At 41.2% G+C, this 19,616-nt stretch overlaps 1 protein-coding gene across 2 annotated transcripts in view; it reads left to right on the forward strand.

Moving 5' to 3' along the window:
• DHRS11 (dehydrogenase/reductase 11) overlaps window positions 1-19,616 on the forward strand; it is a 352,716-nt gene that overhangs the window by 250,998 nt on the left and 82,102 nt on the right. The window contains exon 7 of one of the 2 annotated variants that reach the window (XM_069226558.1): window positions 10,508-15,870. The exons of the other annotated variant lie outside the window; for it this stretch is intronic. Coding sequence (XP_069082659.1) covers window positions 10,508-10,549 — 42 coding nt within the window. The 3' untranslated portion in view covers window positions 10,550-15,870. Of the gene's footprint in view, window positions 1-10,507; window positions 15,871-19,616 lie in introns of those variants that run through there. 2 annotated transcript variants of the gene reach the window in all.

The following is a 19,616-nucleotide window of genomic DNA, read 5'->3' on the forward strand; positions in this document are numbered from 1 at the left end:
TTTCCTTTTTCCATTAGAAGATGTTTGTTTTTTTATGCATTGCCTCTGTCTCAGCCTTAGACTTGAGTTGCGGTTTGGAAGGATGAGTACCATACGTATCTCGACCTATGGGGATGTAGGTTTCCGAAATAATTTTAGGTAACTCATTTTCCTGTTTCGGTAGTGGTATGGTAGCAGGGCGCTGGCATATGGCCACCAATGCCGTTTCCCCATGAATGTTACTGAGAACTGCTGAAGAGACTACATCAAAGTGATCATTCAGTTTCATACTCCAATAAATCACCAAAGTGGCCCCATATTAATTTTATAATGTTTTACAACATCTGGCATAACTGCCACAAAGGGTGTATCCTGCATACTGGTATATGCTAGCAAAAATGCTTTCCCTTGTACCACATATTTTTCAATACTCTATTTATCTTGGGGCGTTGTTTGATAGAGCGGATCTAGTTGAGTATTTTTATGAGCAATCGAAAATGGAGCACTTTGCCGATAACTGCATTTAAGGTTTTCAGACTTGTTGTCTGTGTCTGATGCCCTTGTGTGACTCCCTGAGCTGCAGTATTAGTGTGTACTAGTGTTAATACATACTATCTTAGTCCTCTATATACAGTCACTAATCCTCACAGTTCCCTTGATTTGTGTTCAAATGTTGTGTGTCTGGAAGCTGTGTGTATCCCGCTAACACCCACCATGTCGGGTATGGAAAATGTAATCTGCCCATTCTAACTGTCTCCACAATGTGTAATTATTCCCAGTTGACCTCTTTGGCAACCATTGTACCGGTTTTGGTATACTCATTCGCAGGGCACTGCATACGGTGTGCTTTCTGTATATAATTTCTAGAAATCATCCTTTGGGTTCACTTGAAAACAGCTCATGAATAAGAAAATGCTCAATGTATATTTCTTAGAAATCCAGTATTAATTCAATTTGCACATTCATATCTTCTTGAACAGAACTTCTGAAATCAGTCTTTCTAAATGGGCTCCAGTACATTTTCAGCGCTGCTACTTTTCATCAGAAAACCTTTTTTTAGATATCTGTGGAAGAAAGAGGCAAGGGTTCAAACTAAGATACATTCAAAAAGAATACTGCTGAAGTAAAGAATACCACCGTATTAAAGAATACTACTTCGAATACTAATAAAAAATCAATGCATGAGTCCATAGTCAATGGTTTGGCACATGCAGTTCATAGCGCTCGACTTGAACTGCCCCAACTCTTTTCATTGTTTAGAGGTAACTGGCAGAGAGAACCAGGAGAGGTAGTTCACAATCAAGTTCCAGATATAGGAGAAGCAAACGTTTAACAATTGCATACTTGAGCCTTGCTTTGGGGAAACTTTGTTGTGCTCAAAGGGCAGCAGCAAGTGCCCTTTGTATACCTACTGGAGTTCATGAAGTATTTACTTGAATTTGATTCACAGACTCCATAATGTCATGTTGCGTCAGTACGCAGAGGTTCTTGTTGTCTTTCTTTGGTCCTTCTTCGCTTTGATAAGGCAGGAAAAGACATCATTGAAGGTGATTCCGATTGCTGTTGAATGTTAAACTCCAGACCATTCCAGTTGAAGCTATTTTGGATGGTATGGGGATGTTTCTACATCCAGACTTTCACTAGCCAGTGTTTAATTTGATAGTGAATACATTCTGTGCCATGTTGAAGGATGCACTTCGTGGAGAAATGGAATCTAGTTCAAATGTCTCAGCAGTACAACGTATCTATCTAAGGTATAGTAATTCAGGGTGATGGAAGCGAAATCTAGCTGGAGGGTCTTAATGTGGCGTGGTCATTGCAAGATGCGAAATTCAGGACATTCTTTGTGATACTGGCATGGTGCAGTGTTCCCACTGAAAACATTTGAAAACCTTCCTTGCGGGATTTAATATATGTAAGATCAATCTACATATCAATTATAGTATACTAATGTTTGTAATTATTCACTGTGAGATGTCTGCATCGTGCATGGAAGCATGAGGCTACAAATCTGCAAGCAAGTTCTCAATAATGTTCCTTTCTCAATCATTGTTGAATTGTCCTAGAGATAAGATTTCATCTAGGTTCCACCGGAAGAAACTGTCTCTTCTGGATCCAGGATTTAATGCTCCAAGTCCTACCAGTGGACATCATCTTGCTGCGCAGTGGCTATAGAAGGACTTTGAGAGTCACTTAACACACTCCTAGTGTCTTTGTGTAGTCCTTGTTGCTTACTCTGCTTCCTTACCGCTAGGTCAGGATCCCTATTCTGGAACCTATTTGCCATGCACCCTGACATCACCATTATTAGCCAAGTCGCAAACTAGAGATGAGTCATATCTTCCTCCCATAGCATAGCTAACCTTTGCCCTTCTACTTCACTCTGGGCTTTCTGAATTAGAATCTTGTGTCTCTTTGATGCTTGGAGTTAGCACGTTTCCGATAGGCTCTATAATTACCATCAATCGTGATGCTGACGATGTAGCTTTGGTATTTACAACCAATTCAGTGCGGGCTGCTGGCTGCTCTGTTCTCAAACCTGGTTGCTTTTCATTTAGAGGAGTTTCAAACCGTGACACATTTTATGATGCTGCAGCAGCTTTGGAGGATGGGCCACATGATACGGTTTCACCGAATCAGTTCAACAAGGCCTAAAGGGGTTTCTAAACTGGAGACTTCCAGCCTCTGTGGGCGCTTCCATGAATACCCTACGGGTAAAAGATGAATCTTAGTAACGATTGGTAGGGCTCTAACCCTTCAATGTGATAAAGAATGGCAAGCCTTTTGCGACTGCACAAACAGTGACTTGGTACTGTGGCACACCCGCTTAAAGTGTGTACAAGAATCTACTGCCACTAGTATATATTTTTTGTTATTTATTGGTTTAAACACACTTGTGTGATCGGGGTAGATAACAAGGAACGGTTACGCTGTTTTAAAGGTGTTTGTGGTCAATTGGTTGACAAATCTCGCATTGTAAGACCTACAGTTTGTTTTTAAGCATTTCTGGCAACCAGTATTGTTCCTGCAAAGTACATTGTAGCTGATCTTCCTGCCTGCCCCGAGCCTATTTTTCACGTGCTGCTTTAACATATGTTGGTGCGATTGGTTGATTATGTTTCAGTCATTATCTTTCTGATTATGCACACATTCTGATGTTGGCTTTAACTGATGTTTCTAGGGCTTTATGCCCAGTGTGACTCTTCCCCTGAAGACGTAGATTTGAGAGGTAATGTTTGTTAAAACCAATTCTTTCAGGCCTTGCGGAGTCCTGGTGCATCTTTGGTGAGTGGCCCACAGAGCTGCATCACTCTGTGTCCAAGAACTATTTCTGCTACAGTGTCAATGTTACATATTACTTTCATACACAGGTCCACTGCAGGTGAGGCACCATGCTCCTGTTGTACTTCATATGAGGCGATACAACTTTCGAAGGTATGGCATGGTTGAATGTATATAAGATAGCAAATATAATTCCCCATTATTGGCATTGCTGTAGTTTCAGTGCCATTCCAATTATTACACACATATTCATTATTCAGTGTTCATCTTGTGGTGTTAAAGGAGAATACACTGCTTCTAGTTGATCAGTTTTCCCCGCTACCCAAAATGGCGTTTAGTTGGGCAACACCCCATTACTGTACTTATAATCTGTGGATTAATGGCAGTTGCTTTTGCACATGCCTAGATGTCTGAATGGTACATATGACCATATGACCTCAGTACTTTGTTGTTCTAGCATATACTCTTTTATATATATATATATATATATATATATATATATATATATATATATATATATATATAGTTATTATTTCTGTAGAACTTCTCTAGCCTCTGCTTTGGGAGGTCAGTCTCTTATAAGATGTGGTGTACATGTGGCTAATGCAGGCCATGTCTGCTCCGGCAGTATTAGAGGACCTAAGCATGTTGGATTCCACGTGCCTTGGATAAGTTAAAAGCACCTCAATAAAAATATTTATCATAGTGGTTTAGAGAGTCCTGCTGCATCAGTAGACTCTATTTCAATCCATGAACAGAATACCTCAGTTGTATATGCCAGTTCTGACCAAAAATGTAATTTAATCTCCAGTTAACGGGAATCTCCTTGCTGTCAAATGGTTCGTAGGGAGTTGTGGGGGGGGGGAGGTCAAGTTTTCTGGTACATCTGCGATTTGGGCAGATCGTTTCCATTTGATAAACATTCAACAAACTCAAGTGGACAAGGGAGATACTTCTCTTATATTGAGGAGCATCGTAAAATACCTCTGGAGGTCTCCAGTTAAGGTTGTGTGTGCAACTTATTTTAGGATCCTGGACCCTTAGGAGGCTTTGGAGCCTAGGCCCCACTTTGGGTGCTGTGTCATCCACCAAGGCTGAAAAGAAAATGTGCACTTTTCAGAGAAAAGTAGAACTGTTCATGCCTCTCGCTCCAGTGAGTTATGCTGGACAGGGTAGTGTTAGGAGTCAGACGGACCGGTGAGAGACTCTCTTAACTGCAGGTGATGATAAATTCAGCCATAACCTCTTACCTAAAAATGAGTACGTGCGCTCAATGGTTGGTAATTTACAACTATACGATTATTTATTTCATAGTACTAAACCTACAAATCATGTGAATAGAAATGATCATAACTATAGGAACTCAGCAGATACTATGCAAATCAGAGTGAATGTTAGATATTGTGCTATTATAGTTCATAACACATCCCTAAAGTGTTAGTCCACTCTATCCACAATATCTATATAGTGTCAGTCATATATTTTACAAGACTTTATATTAGTCTAGTGAGCCTTAGTTACGCCAAGCTGGATATAGTTTCCCCACATACCTTGTAGTGTCATTGGTCAGCAGTCAAAATGCATTGCATTTGCATTTCCTCTCTACTACCTATCTGTGTCTAACTCCAGTGCTGCACCCGCAGTCTTTATCCCTAATGGTGCCTTACAGAGGAGGTAATTCATGCTCAGTTACTGCTGTGCAGCAGAAATGTGCAAACATTGCCCTTTGCAGATGCATACACAAACTAATGCGACTTCTCTCTTCTTCCTTCTAAGACAGATTTCTACAAGATCATTTTCTCCTACGGTCTCAGTTACACCACATGCACCAGTGACTCACTCTCCTTTAGCAACATGTATTGAAAGCTGTTTAATTGCAAGCTAGCCTACCGTCTTCATTAATAACAAAGCAGCTTGCATATCCAGACCAATAGATTGCACTAGGCATGTGTATTATCTTTCCCTGATGTACCTTTTGTATGTGCTGCTAACACCCCTGACAAAAATATCGGGAGCATCCAGAGAACCCCACTTTATGTTTTTGCCCCTGGCTTCATAGTTTGTTCTGGCAAGCGTAGGGAGCCGAAGAGGCAGAACTCAAAAGAATTGTGGGATTGTACCTTGAATTTTTGGGAGTGAGTGACACCTTTGTTAACTGAGAGTCAATCGGATGTAGACTGTGGAGGTTGTGGTTCTGGTACTGAGTGAGGGAATCCTAATTCCCTTGTTGGCATGCAGGTAGGGTCATGCAGCATTCACTAAGTCTTCCAGACCAGAATGTGACGTCCAGCCACTGCCATCTCAGAGGGTGCAGAGTTGACTTAGGGTGGCAGAGCTGGAGTCGTAGCCCCAGAGAGGCAGCTGATCCTTCCCGAAAGGACTTGTTACATTCCAGTCTTGCTGGCCATTCCTCATTTCCAGGAGATCATTGATAGTAGCAGGCCAGTTGACTGGTGAAGCCGGCAGGTATGAGTAAAGTCGATAGAATCCTTGCTGTGTCCTGCTAAAAATCCAAAGTGGAAATAATGAGATTGGGAAGCCAGACACCCTAGCAGTACAAGGAGGCTCCCACTTAATACCTGTTTTCTTAAAGAGTGAGAGACTAGGGTTGATATTGATGCAGTTAATACAAACAGGTTTAGGTGTCTATAGCCTTGTTTGTGTTGTGTGTGAATATGTGTGCTTATATGTTTGCTCATAGCTTGTATTTGTGTTCACTGTACTACCCATGTTCATTGCATGTATGAAGAAGCATGCACTATGCTCATCGATTCTTTGTGTACAAAATAGATCCGTTTGGAGGCTTAAGTCTTGTGCAAACAATCATTCAAGCATGTTTTCCAAAATTCCTAGAAAATTCAATATCAGTAATCCATTTTATGCTGTTGAGTTATTAAGTTCTCTACTGTCACAATGTACGATAACTTATAGTCATAAGTATTAATTATGTACAATAAATATTTTTAAGTAGTTATAATACTTTTGTTCTTGTACTTCCTCCTTGCGAACTGTTTTAGAATGCCTGCATGACTAGAGGAAGCTTCTCCTCAGAGGCTGCCACAAAGGTCTCACAGGGAAACATTAGCAAGTTTTCCTCTTCATATGCAACCCCTGTCTCACACCCATGTGCTATTTTCCATTGAAGTCAAGTTTTCATGTTTCTTTTGCCATATAGCTGGGATTAGCAAAGGGATGCCTGTCTGGGTGTTATGGATGAAGAACAACATGCCCAGCTACTTTGTTTTTAGGTCGAGCCTAGACGTGTGCATGCACTGTCTAGAAGACCTGTTGCATGGAGTATATGCATATGCTCCCACTGCCTGCCACTTCCAATATAGGTGAAAGGCAGTGTCGCTCTTGTTGTGCTGCCTCCTAAGTGGTTTCGCAGCCGATTCGTCACGTCCTGTAATTGGCTGAGGAGCACTGGCCAAGGACAGTTTACTTACACCTGGAGTGTTTTTCTGTTGCTTGGACGGACTATTTTTCTTTGTTTCCTGTCTCTCGTGTTTTGTCAGTAAGCACTCGTGTTCATACGTGCGGTTCATTTTCCGAGTTTGCCTTTCGCTTGGTCCTTACTTTACAGCAATCACAAGTAGTTGTGTTGTACCTGTGTTTTGTACTTTTTTTTGGTTTCTTCATATCACATGAAATCGACCTAGGAATGAATCGCCAACAGCGGCTCTCCTAACACAGCGGCAGAGCCGATACTACAATATTTACTGCACTCTGAGGAAACTCACCCCATAATGCTTTGCATGCCATCATTTTACAACACATTTCTGCCCATAATTCAGCCCGTGGTGGTCCTAGGGCAATTGGACCACCACCAATATATTCAGAATGATATGCTCTTTCTGTCCATGCCATCTTGTGGGTCACACTAGGTGAGAGGGGGCCCAAATACCATAACCTCTTCCATCATTCAACTTGTATTTAAATTCTTTCGTAACTGAAACTTTTGTTTTTACAGCTAAGAGGAGTTTGTGTTATAAGGGCCTTGTTTATAATAGTAATCTGGCAGCCCTGCTTGGCCTACAAAGGTGGAATGCACTATGCTTGCTATGATCTTGAAAGGATAATTGTTCCAAGGCATTACTAACTTAGTTGGCTCGACAGGGACCTCTAGCCTCCACCAGAGGTATTGCACCTCCTACTAATAAATGAACACAGTTTATTTCTGATAAGGGTTTAATGTATTCATGGAAATTGCAGGCATTCCCTTTACAACACATTTGTGCCCATAACTCAGTTTGTGGTGGTCCTAGGGCATTGAGACTGCCCCAGACACATTCAGAACAATGTGCTCCTTCTCTTCAGGTAACCTTGTGGGTCACACTAGGTGAGAGGGGGCCCAAAATACATTATGAAGATTTTGGCTCTGTACAGTTCTCATCTTGCACTCACTGAGTGCCCCAAACAGTCCGCAAAAGCTGCTGCGGCCTGCACTGGAGCGAACATATTGATTTTGGTTCGCCCACTGTTACCTGGAACTGAGAAGAGGACTATAGCTTAAACTCCACTATTTACTGCCTCGTTTGTCTCCTCGTATTGCTTGTGGGGTAAATGTCTGAAAAAAGAATTCAAAGGCCTTAATAAATAAGTCCTTTTTGCTGCTTTTAAGACTGTCCCTCACATATCATCACCACCAAGGGTCACTGGATTGGTCTTAGTGTTCATAACACTTTTCTTGGCTCTCCGCATTGACATCCACATTGTGGTTCTGATTACCAGGCGTATAACCGCCAGAGAACCTCCTGATGTAGGAATATTACAGGGGCATCTCAGGGCTCTGGTGGTGTTTTATCAGCATACATTTTCCAGCAGCTTCACCTGGTTCTCTTAAAAAAAAAAAAAAAAAAAAAACGGATAGAGGCACGGACGTAATTATAAAACATGGCAGTTTTCACTGAGTCTCTCTTCAGGCAGTGCACAACCTGCTCCATCTTTCACTCAGTCGAACATATTTTTCTTCTCCTTGTCTTTCAGAGAAGTTTTAACACTGTCCAATGTGTTCACATAGGCCATCATTTTCTGCTTCACTAAATAAAATGTGTCATGTATTTTCCCCAATGAAAGCTATTAAGAATTGTATTGCCCTGGATAAGACAGTTAGCTCTCCTCCACCTCAGTAGTCCCACAGCCACACATGTGAAGCTGCAGTGAAAAAACTGCCCTGCAGGAGTAATTCTCTTCTCAGATTTGAGGGATTGCCCTTTTAGATATAATATGCTTCTTAGGTGGGCCTTCCCCATATTGTGAAGCATATCAGTTTTTCTTGGGATTACTGCAAATTGAGCAAGAGATTAAATTGACGTGTCTGCTATTAGTCTGACCCTTGATCAGTTGAATTTGTCCATTTTGAGGTGACAGGTGCCCGACAGTCATCACGGGTATTTTAAAACAGTTCCTTGTTAAGTTATAAAATGTAGACCCCCCTTATATTTCTAATTGCGTATAATAAATTTGTATGAACAGTATAGACCTGATTTCAATCTTGATGGTCTTACCTCTATCCCTCCGCCTCGGCGGTCCGAAGTACTCCGTCAAGCTGATGGAGTACCGCCCGCCATATTGAGATGTTAGCGGTTGGAGAAACAAACTGCTGCCGTGGTTGTTTCTCATTGCTAGCCAGTTGGACTCTGCTGCCGCTCCGTAAGGATGGAGGTATACTGCCAACTTGATTTAGATGTTCCCATTGTTCCCACTGTACCAGTGGTGTGATAGCAGCGGTTTAGCGATGGAGGGGGAGTGCCTCATTGGTTATGTGTGTTGATATATGTGTGTTGCATACAAAGAATAAAACCATACTTACATGTATGTTGACGCTCGGGTCGCGTTCGGCGGTAAAGCATCATTCCTTTGTGTACATGTTTTATATACTGGTCACCTTCTTGTTCTGCGACAACTGGGTTGGTGACCTTCGTGCTCAAGTGTCAGCAGCATTGGCAGGGGTCCTCCAGTCATGTCCCTGTAGAAAAGGTTAAAGAAAGTGGGGGAGAAGGAGGGTTTTCACAGCCCCTTTCTCCCCCAATCCGCCAGCCTTGGGTTGGAGGTATTCCCGCCACAATCGGCCTGGCGGGAAGGCAGATCGAAATCTACGTGGCTGCAGTCCCGCTGCCAGCCACTGTTTCCCATTAGTTTGTCGACACGGGATCCGAAGCCTGGCGGAGTCGGTGGGACTGTGGCAGTCTTTCGTCAACAGTGCTGCCTACATCTAAATAGGGCAAGTGAAATGTGAAGCTGGTGGGTGAGAAATCTGGCAAAAAAGCGATGGCAGGATGTGTCCGCGAACATCTAAATCGGGGTCTATGTTTTTACCAGTGGGGAAAATATCTTCAGATACTGTTCTTCGTTATTGCTGTGAAATACTACAGCATCGACTAAGGCATAGAGTTGCAGTTGAATTACACGTGAAGCTGGTTGGTGCATGTCCATACAGGGCAGATGTGCTGTGTACCCCTTAGGCCCAGATCTGTGACTCGGGGTGAATGTTTGACATTGTTCAGCATCATGTCCATTGTCTGTTCTTTTTGCATTTGTCGCCCTAAGTGGGAAGGATATGCCCAGACGTGGGTCCCGTGCTTGCTATGTCACCTGATTCAAGCTAGCATGGCTTATGAGGGTTAATACTCGGAAACCAGTCCTAGGATGTTTGATGCTGGTCCAGGGCGGACCCGGCCTGGTATTTCGAGATGGACTGTTCCCAAGGGAGCAGGGTCAAGACTGACTTGATTAGGGCTGAGCCCAAACTGGAATGGTGTGGTTAGCAAAAAAAAGATTGATTTAATCCCTGATCTGTGACTGGTGAATGTTTGACATTGTTTAGCATTCCGTCCATCATCTGTTCTTTTTGCGTACTCCTTAATGGCATTCTTTGTGAAAATAACTTTTGAGACAGGTGGGGGGATGTATTACTTCACACTGTCTTCGGCCAGAAGACTCTTAAGTGTACTGCCTGGTGAGGAAGGATGCGACTAGGGGACAGCGCTCAATATACAAACAGAGATTGCTTTTGCCGTCTGTAACTGGGGCCTAATTGACAGGATACTGTTTTTCTTGTCACATAAGACCCATCTCTAGTTTAAAAAAAAAAAAAAGTCAGAAGTTCGATTTGGATCATAAACCATTCAATATATTCATAGCGTCCACCTTTAGTATTTTTGTGTGTATTAGTCTCTACGTCTGATCTTTGTGTTAAATTTTTTGATTTTGTAATTTTTCACACTGTTTTCAAATTTATTCCTAGATTGGAGATATTCAAATGAGGCCGACGGAACAGATACCATAGCTTAAAAAGTGGATGAAAATGGTGCAGGAAACAAGGAAATCCAGCAGTTCAGGATCATCTGCTTTGGGATGAAGATTTTAATCGTGTTTGAAGGATCATGGTTGAGAATTTGCTTTCTCTCTCTACTGTCTCATCTGACAGAAAGTTATCATATTTACCCATAAGTGGTTTAATACTAAAATAGTAATTTAAGAACAGCACTGGAACAAATCTTTGCAACACTGGACTTTTACCTCTTTTTTTTTATGGTCATTATTTAATATATTTTTTTGGTGTTTCTAAAGTCTCTAAGGGCACATGTCACTGAGTAATTTAGTTTTAAGGTTCATACCTGTTTTACTGGACCTGGTGACACTGTCTTTGTGTGTCCCCTTAGATGTATTATCCATTAAAATTTCACAACTACTCATGCCAGTCTCGGTGCCTCAGTGTAAGAATGCCTGAGGGTCAAGAATGTAAAATCTTTATTCTTTTTCCTTTGTACAGTACCTCAGGATTTCTTTAAAAAAAAAATCAAATAAGTAATCATGCACAGTTCACGATTTTAATATAGTCAACGTAATCAGATTTTTACTTCAGAAGCCCATTAATTCCATATTGTCTGAAATTACGTGTTTAAATCTGTTCATTCAAGCTCTTGGACCTCACAAGGTGACAACCAGCATGCTTTGCGTGTAGGGGATGGATGGTTTGCATAGAAATGTGTATTGTAGCACTGGCATCCCTTTAAGGCCCTTTGGTGAACTAGTTTAGTTGTGAGTTGCCTCGGTTTTTGTAACACTAGGCTCTGTCTTAACCGAAAAATAACACATGGAGGCCAAATTTCAGTGGCGTGACAAATATTTTCTTACCTGACTTTTCCTGCAGGAGTTCTTCCCCTCTCCTCCCCCCCCCCTCACCGCAACCGGCCCCCAAACTTTACTAGCACACTTTAACAAAGAGCTGCTGAAAGCAGAAAGTAGAAAACTCAGTATGGAGGTTTCAGAAGAGATCACGATTTGATTAAAAACGTGATTATATGATAGCTTTTCTGCCTTATCTTGTTTAACTGCTAAATGTCAAGTGGTTATTGCTAATTGATGCTTTTTCTGTGGAATGAGTTCCTTAAATGACATTCCTTTTCACCCACATATTGATTCGACTCGCAATAGGATTCCATGTTCACGAGGCTTTTTATTCGGTGCCGATTACCTCCTCAGTGAGCTATGAAATGCAGATTGTTTGGGTGTGGGGTGCATAGCGAGGGCAGAGTGGAAACTGCCAAATTTGGACAGAGATGAAGTTATGTGAGCATTTGCTACGCTCACTGACCTTTCATCCCAAATACATGATGAAACCCCAGTGGTAACGTGGTTAGTGGTCTCAGTTATTTGCTTCATTCTGCTCGGTTATTTGTATGCATGTTGCACTGTAATAAAACCCTGCTGTGTTTGGCATTCCGAGAGTGCCAGGATGGGATTTAGTGAGGCTATTGTAGGTCATGTTCGTAGAGAACTGGCAAAGCTCTTTGAAGATCAGATCGCCGTATCCAGTTCATGTTTAGCATGACGCCTTACACAGCTAATCGTCTTCCACCCTCTGAGCTCTGCCATTGCGTTTTAGTGCAGCTCTCGTCCAATGCAACAAGCAGTCAATTACCTCATTCGAGCAGATTTTCAATATATCTGAAGGTGAAGCGTTTACCCTGCTCGTGTCATTGGAGAATATGAGAAGGTTGAATAGAAGGGACCCATGTTGGAACTTATAAAACTTAATTATACATCACAAACAACTGAGATGTCCTAAAATTATCAGTTTGGGTATTTATGGATTTTTTTACATCCATAAATAAATGAAACCAGTAATTTTACAGCTTTGAAAGCTATTGGTCTATAACATTATGTGAATGGAAACCAGGGGTTGTGATTTCTCCTCGTGGTTGTAGATAGTAAACTTGGATTAGAACAATAACTGCACATTGGGTAATTTCGTTTGTTCCGTTACAAGTGCTGCCACGCTTTAGATTTATGCATCAAATGAAAGAAAACTCGTGTCGCCATTTGTATGTTTTAGCTCTGCACCATTTCCCAGGTTGTTGGTTCAGATACACGCACGTCTGTTTCCGATGTGGATTCGTAGGAACCTCGTGCCATTTTATCGCCGGCCCGGGGCTGCCTTGCAAAAATTAAAATGTATTAATTATCTCAGGGGGCTCAAAGCAACTCCTAAGTCTCCTCAGCCCTAATGCATCTGTCTCATTCCTCTTCCATGCGTTTCTTCCTGGTAACACATATTTTACAATGAATCTCATGATCTGCACTCTGTTTGACTGCATTCTATGACGAAACTGGTCCTTATGTTGCCAAGGACTACCCAGCACAGAACAGCTCTCTGTCCCAGAAGTCTTCTAACCTCCGGGCACAGTGCTGAGGTATCTGCTACTAGACTGAGGGCTGAAAAGAATGCAAGGGCACTTTCTTGCACTGTAATTGCGCAGAGTGACCATTCCCTGTTTTTAACTGACAGTGGAAAGTTGCCAGAGCTGCTGCCAAAAGACACTTTTAAATATCTGAGGCCTGGTCTATCCATGCTAAAAACCAAAATCATCTTCGGGAACTTTTTTAGTGCTGCAAAGGCAAGGTCAGTCATCCAGAAAGATGAAAAGTGAAAGAGAGCAGCTTGACTCGTAAACCAGTCCTAAACGCAATCCAAGAGACAGGAAAAGGTCTCTACCACCTACTCCATGTTTACAGAATCCTTCTTAAATCGTTACATCACAAAGTTCTCCTCCCCACAGCAGCTGGGACATAAGGCTGTTTTTTCCATAGGACTTTGATCTGCACATTCTCATCTCACCCTTTGATTAGCAGTGCCATACATTTGCCTCAGAGTTATACCTCACTCCTTCAGGGAGATGGGACTTTGAAATGTACTGCCCTTGGTGCCTGTGAATCGAAATTGATAGGAATTGACTGTATTTATTTTTGCATTCTCGAAAAAGGGAAACAGGAAGAACCTTCAAATGGTGACTGTAGGAAGGTAAATTTAGGATTACAGTAATAGTTTATCAAATTGAGGTTAAATCGCTTGCCATTGTCTACCGTTTTTTACATGCCAATAATATATCATCTAACTGAAGGGGCACTTGGCACTTTGGTTTCTGCCTTAAGGGCTGCTATTTCTAAACTGCAGTTTACCTTTTTGACACTTGTGCAGGTTCTTCACATTGTGATGGTCCTGATGCTGCTTAAGCGTTACTAGCTTCCTTATCTCTTCTTCACTGTGGCTCCTCGAGAACGAAACACTGCTTACAGTTCCATGGCCATCAACTTACGAATGGTACATTTATTTACACACATTATTTGTTGTACCACAGCGAGGAAGCACTAGTTTTCTAGGATGAGCAATGTATAGCAGGCATGAGGTATAGTAATGGAAAGGTCGGTGGAACGTCTGATTGAATCTGTCACGCAGTTGAGATATTCTGTTACCATTGTTTAAAAGAAGTAGGATAATATCGAATCTGAAATTGTGGCACAATGAAAGGATGGGCATGATCAACAGCTCTAATAAAAACGTATGCAATTTTCCTGTGCTTGGTAGTGGCTTAAGTATTGAAAATGGAAGCATGAGTGAGTTTATGCCAGGTGAAACTAAGACAGAAGTTTGTTGATGCTCATCAGTGTATTTGGAATGCAGAGGGGCCCCTTTGTGTGTTAGATCACATACTAAGCGCTACTACCAGAATAAAGGCTTAAGAGCAAAATTGTTGTGGCAGTCCTTTCTCGTCTGCATCCTGGACTAGGTTAAGCTATCACATTTCTCTTGGTGTTTTGTTGTTGGTGACCTTTTAATTGGCATTGAGGATGGAACAGAATGTTTGTTAGACTAAGGAAAAGTAGCTTCTTAGTATTAGTAGTTAAGTTCACTCAGTCCCTATCCCCCATCTTTTATTGACACATACCATCATGACTTGATTGAATGCATCTTCTCATAGGTTGTTTCTAACCGTCTGGACTGAGTCAGTTTAACTTTCTTCAATGTGACATAGGCGCCAGGCATTAATCAATGTTGGTCACTTTGACATCTCTGTAGATCACATGTCTTTCATATACTTCTGGCTTTGGAAACCAGATGTTCCCCAGCTGCAGGAGTGTCTACATCGAATAAAAGGGCTAATTAATTTATACATAAAGCAAAATAAATTCTAGTCAATGTCCACTCGGGTTTCTGGAATTGCAGGCAAAATTGTAATGAGGTGGAAGTTTGTTGTGTAAAACCTTTTATGATACAGGCATGGCTCTTGTCTTTGTCTTTTGGATGTAGAATCTGTTTCCTTTATAAGACGTGTATTTAGTGTCATTATTTATAGCTTAGCTTTTTGGTCACCTTCTCTGTTGTATGTTTGAAATCTTGTTTTTGTTTCCTAGACTAAAACGTGACTTCCATTTCAAGTGTGGTATTAAGGCAGTGGCCCGATGCATGTTTGGTTAGGGAGCTGCTCATTCATTTCCTACATTTTACCCATTTTAGCAAATGAACATCCCTCTGATAATTCCAACTCAATAATTATGTATGCAACTGCATGATCTTATATCTCTATTGACATTTTTTTAATATAAGAGCTTTAATGATCTTCCCTCTTGAAATTGTGGTGGTCTATTAAAGATTGCAGTGCAAAGGTAAATATTTTATCCACATTCCTAGCTGTCACTTTGCAAGTATAGACTGGAATTCCAAATAGTATATAACCATTCTAATATGTTTATTTCTGAAATATAGATTTCACAAGAATATTTAATCAAACAAGGTTGGAAAAAAAACGAATAATATGCTACATTTGGTTAGAGTTGTACATCTTGGGCCACTGAAGGAAAAAAAAAGAACTTTATTAAAGAATCATATGTTCTTTCCCTTTCGGTCATCTTCTTATGTAATTGCAACTTCCTTGTTTTTCTTTATCATTTTGTTATTTGTTTAAAAATGTGTAATTGCTTTACGTACCAAGATGGCTCTAACACAAGAGAATGTTCGTGCTATGCTCCTCATAAACTTCCCCATTGTATTTACTCCCTCGGAGAGATTGTTTGAAGCAGTAGAACTTGTAGGCTATCCTTCGACGTCCGTTAAAAATTCTCTATGAAAATTAAACAAAAGATGTTTGATTGTCCTTTTATTCCCATTTTGCACTTTTCTACATTGATTTGCACTTTGAATCAACTTGGTGGATTTGCCTGTTAACACTTTTAATATTGAAGAATTGTCTTAAACCAAGTGAATTATGTGATTTAAAAATAGTTGTCTAATTGTGTTCTGTAATAATAAAAGGCTAGCGAAGTAAATGAGTCTTTTTTCTTCTTTTTTGTTTCTTTGTTGCTTTGTGTGACATATGTCATCATATTTATTATTATAGAGATCATTATTCACCACATACCAGTCTGGCTTGCCTAATGTGAGCATATTTTACACAGATGAAGGCGAATATCTCACAACTGTTTCTCTGATTTACATTATTATATAAATACATTATTGACGTATAGTATTTTCATTTTGAATATAGAACTAGGAAGGTAGTTTCACATCTATTTGGTTGTAATTGTATTTATATAGCGCTTACTACCCCTGATGAGCTGCTGAAGCTGTGTTTTCCGAGTAGCAGGCTACTCCGGAACCCAAGGTGGATTAGTGGTGGATTAATATAGGGAAATATACGTTGTTAATTGGAGTGGTGTGTTGGGTTCTTAAAACTGTGTTTTGGTGGGTCGTGGCCATGTGCCGGGCAGAAGAGCGAAACAAAACTCCGTACGGTAACATAATCGTCTTTACTTCTGCTCCTCCCATCCCTCTGAGGGTTCAGTAAGCCATATGTCTATAAGAGTATTTTTCCACTGTTGATTGCACTGAACTACTTAGTTTCTCATTCTTTCATTGTGGTTCTCTTCAGATGTCCATGCCTGGTAGATCATGTTGGAGGGTCTTGTTGTGATACTGGGCATAGTCTTCATACCCAAAGACATTTTTGCATTACTTAATGTATGTTTTCATCTTAGATTACCTTGATTGTTTTTATAGTGTTCTCCTGTTGTGGCAATCACCTGGTTTATATGAAGTCAGTATGCTGTTAGTTTATGATGTTAGAAAAGTTGATCTGGGGTGAATTCTATTGAATTACACAATCAAACATTATTTGTTATTATAGTAAAGCCTTGGGCATGGTGATTTTTGCCAACTTAGTAATGTGCCCTCACTGATACTTTGGTAAATAATTAAATTCCAAAGACATTAGTGTGGTCCGTAGCTCCGTAACATATGGCCTGGTTGCAGATTCCACAAGGATCATAGATAGCCCATGTACTGCTGCACTTTAGTGGCATAGACCATAATACACATGAATATCTTGCCTGGCGATAACTGGTACCTGTTTTTCTAAATAAGAATGCCTCTCACCACACCAGAACACCTCAGTAGGCAAAAGAACTTGGAAACAGAAGCACTGTTATTGGTGCATCTAGACCTACTGTGATTTACCACAGATAAGAATAGAATTGTGGTTGGTTGAGAACTTTGTGGAGATTTAAACAGCGAGATTAAGTGCTCTGTTGAAGTCTGTAGCATTCATTCTATCTCTAGAATAAAGTTGCCTTCCCAAATGGATGCTCTGTTGGTGAACCCCAAATCTGCACAAAACCAGATTATATTAGATTTGGATATGGCAGATTAGATAGATACCCAATGTGTAGATTGTTCACGTTTGATGTGCTGCATTTAAACTTGTCTCCGAGAGTGATGTTTCCTTGCTTTCCATGATACCATAGCAAAGCCACTGAGTGAAAAATTACAACTGTGATATGCTGTTTCTGTTGGAACACATGCTCTACCATACTGCTGAAAGAAGCGCCTTGAAGCAAAGTCTTTGATTGTGGCTTGTCTCATTTGCAAGAAATGTTATGGTGTCAGACGAGAACTAAACGTGCATGCTACATTAAAACAAAAATGATCTTGTGAACTAGAAGACCATGTGCTGCTTACATATAGTAGTAACCTGTTCTAGTTTTAACAGGTTTATAGGGAATGGAAACTGTTCTACCAAGAACGCGATCTCGCTGTTAAAGTTAAGATCAATCTGGAACAGAGTTCCTGGAACCGTTCCACTGCACATACAGCACGATTTCCTTTCGAAGTGTAACTTTAATGTGTAGGTCGAGGAAAGAACACAAAACAGTGAAAATAACACCCCTTCTACTTGGAGGTTGTGTTTAATTCTGTAATTATGACAGTTCAATGATATTTTTAATATTGTTCATAAAAACGTATATAATGTTCGTTACTGTTCTACAAAGAAGACCTTTGAAGAAGTTAAACAACAATAGGGAGGTATTCTGATTGGTAAAATGAATTGATTGTTGAGAGCTGAGGTCAAGCACCCTCCACCTACCTCCATTGGCATACTCTGACAGTCACGTGGTTGTACCTGGGCCAGGTTTCAGCACTGTAGTAGGAAGGGCCTTGGGACATCTGTGGCAAACGACTTCAAACCCCAGGGTTGCGGCACAATAACCACTGCCTTCCCCTTGGTACCCCTTCTAACCGCCCCCTCCCCAACAGGGTCAGATACTGAAAAACCTTTCACAGTGAACCATCAGTTTGAAGCATCAATCTTACATGTGCATTTTGGACTTGCTGAGGTGCTTAAGGGTGCCATAAGAGTGAGTGCCCTTAGAAGTCTGGGAGGTTAAAGGGCTTGATTTGACTTTTGTTAATTAGCCCTGATAAGCAACTAATCTACGTCATTTTAGGTAACATCATGGTATAATAACGGTATTCTAAACAAAATTCCAGAGTTCTCTTCCTGAACAAGAGCAACACAATATCAAAAATAATGTGGTAAAAGAAGGTACAAAATTAGAAGCAGATTAACGAGAGACCAGCGTGACATATGGCAGAACTAACAAAGAAAATGTTTTCAAGACTAGCAGATGGTGCCGAGAACGGAAGTCTAGCTTGAAACATCAGAATGTGAATGAAAATATTCTGCGAGTAAGTGTCAAAACAGAATTTTGTTGTGTTTTAGTCACACGCAGATTCCTAAATGAGTTTGTTTCATTTCTGTGTGTTTTCATCTGCTTGCCTCTCCCGCCAGCTCTGCATTTCCCTTGCGACTGAAGATCTACTGGCGGGAACATCGATCACTATGCCCATTAGCTAATCTGGCAGGGTTTAACTTTTTTGGGGGGTGTAATACTTGCACTGCAAATAAGCATTTGAATACAATTATGTAGAAAATGTTTCAAAAAACAACACTTGAAAGAATAAATGTAAGCAGTGCTTAATTTGGGCCTGTGATTTCCAGTGCGGGGCACTGGCACTTATTTTTGAAGGCTGGTACTTATTCTTCTGCCTCAAGCATTTCCTGCGAGCAAAACGAAAAAACATCACAAATGGAGACAGCAGAAAAGCTGCAAGGTGAACTGAAGGGGCAGGGAGTGTCTGTACATCAGACCACCTGAAAAACCTGCACTGGCTCCCAGCCAACAAGAGAATCACCTTCAAACTCCTAACCCACGCTCACAAAGCACTGCACAACACCAGACCAGAATACCTCAACAGACAACTCTCCTACACCCCAACCCGGCATCTCCGCTCTGCCGCCCTCGCAACCGTCCCACACGTCTGCAGAACTACAACCGGCGGTAGATCATTCTCGCACCTCGCCGCCAAAACGTGGAACACTCTTCCCATCCACCTGCGCCAGACCAAAGACCTCCTTACCTTCAGGAAACTTCTCAAGAACTGGCTGTTCGAGCAGTAGCAGCACCTCCCCCCCCTCCCCACTCCCCCCTGATACCATTGCCCCCCTCTGCCCTCCTTGGCACCTTGAGACCCTCATGGGTGAGGAGTAGTGCGCTTTACAAATTCCTGATTGATTGATTGTAAATGGATTAAAGAGGCCCCGAGATGGTTTCAGGATTAGCTGCCTCAGTATTCTTTGCTCGCACATTAAATTGCAGCAGCCTCGTGTTTCAGAGGCAAGCTTTGGGCACCGGCACATTTTTATTTCTAAATTAAGTACTGAATGTAGGACGTTACG

This window comes from Pleurodeles waltl, chromosome 3_2, assembly GCF_031143425.1.
Source record: "Pleurodeles waltl isolate 20211129_DDA chromosome 3_2, aPleWal1.hap1.20221129, whole genome shotgun sequence".
Taxonomy (NCBI): domain Eukaryota; kingdom Metazoa; phylum Chordata; class Amphibia; order Caudata; family Salamandridae; genus Pleurodeles; species Pleurodeles waltl.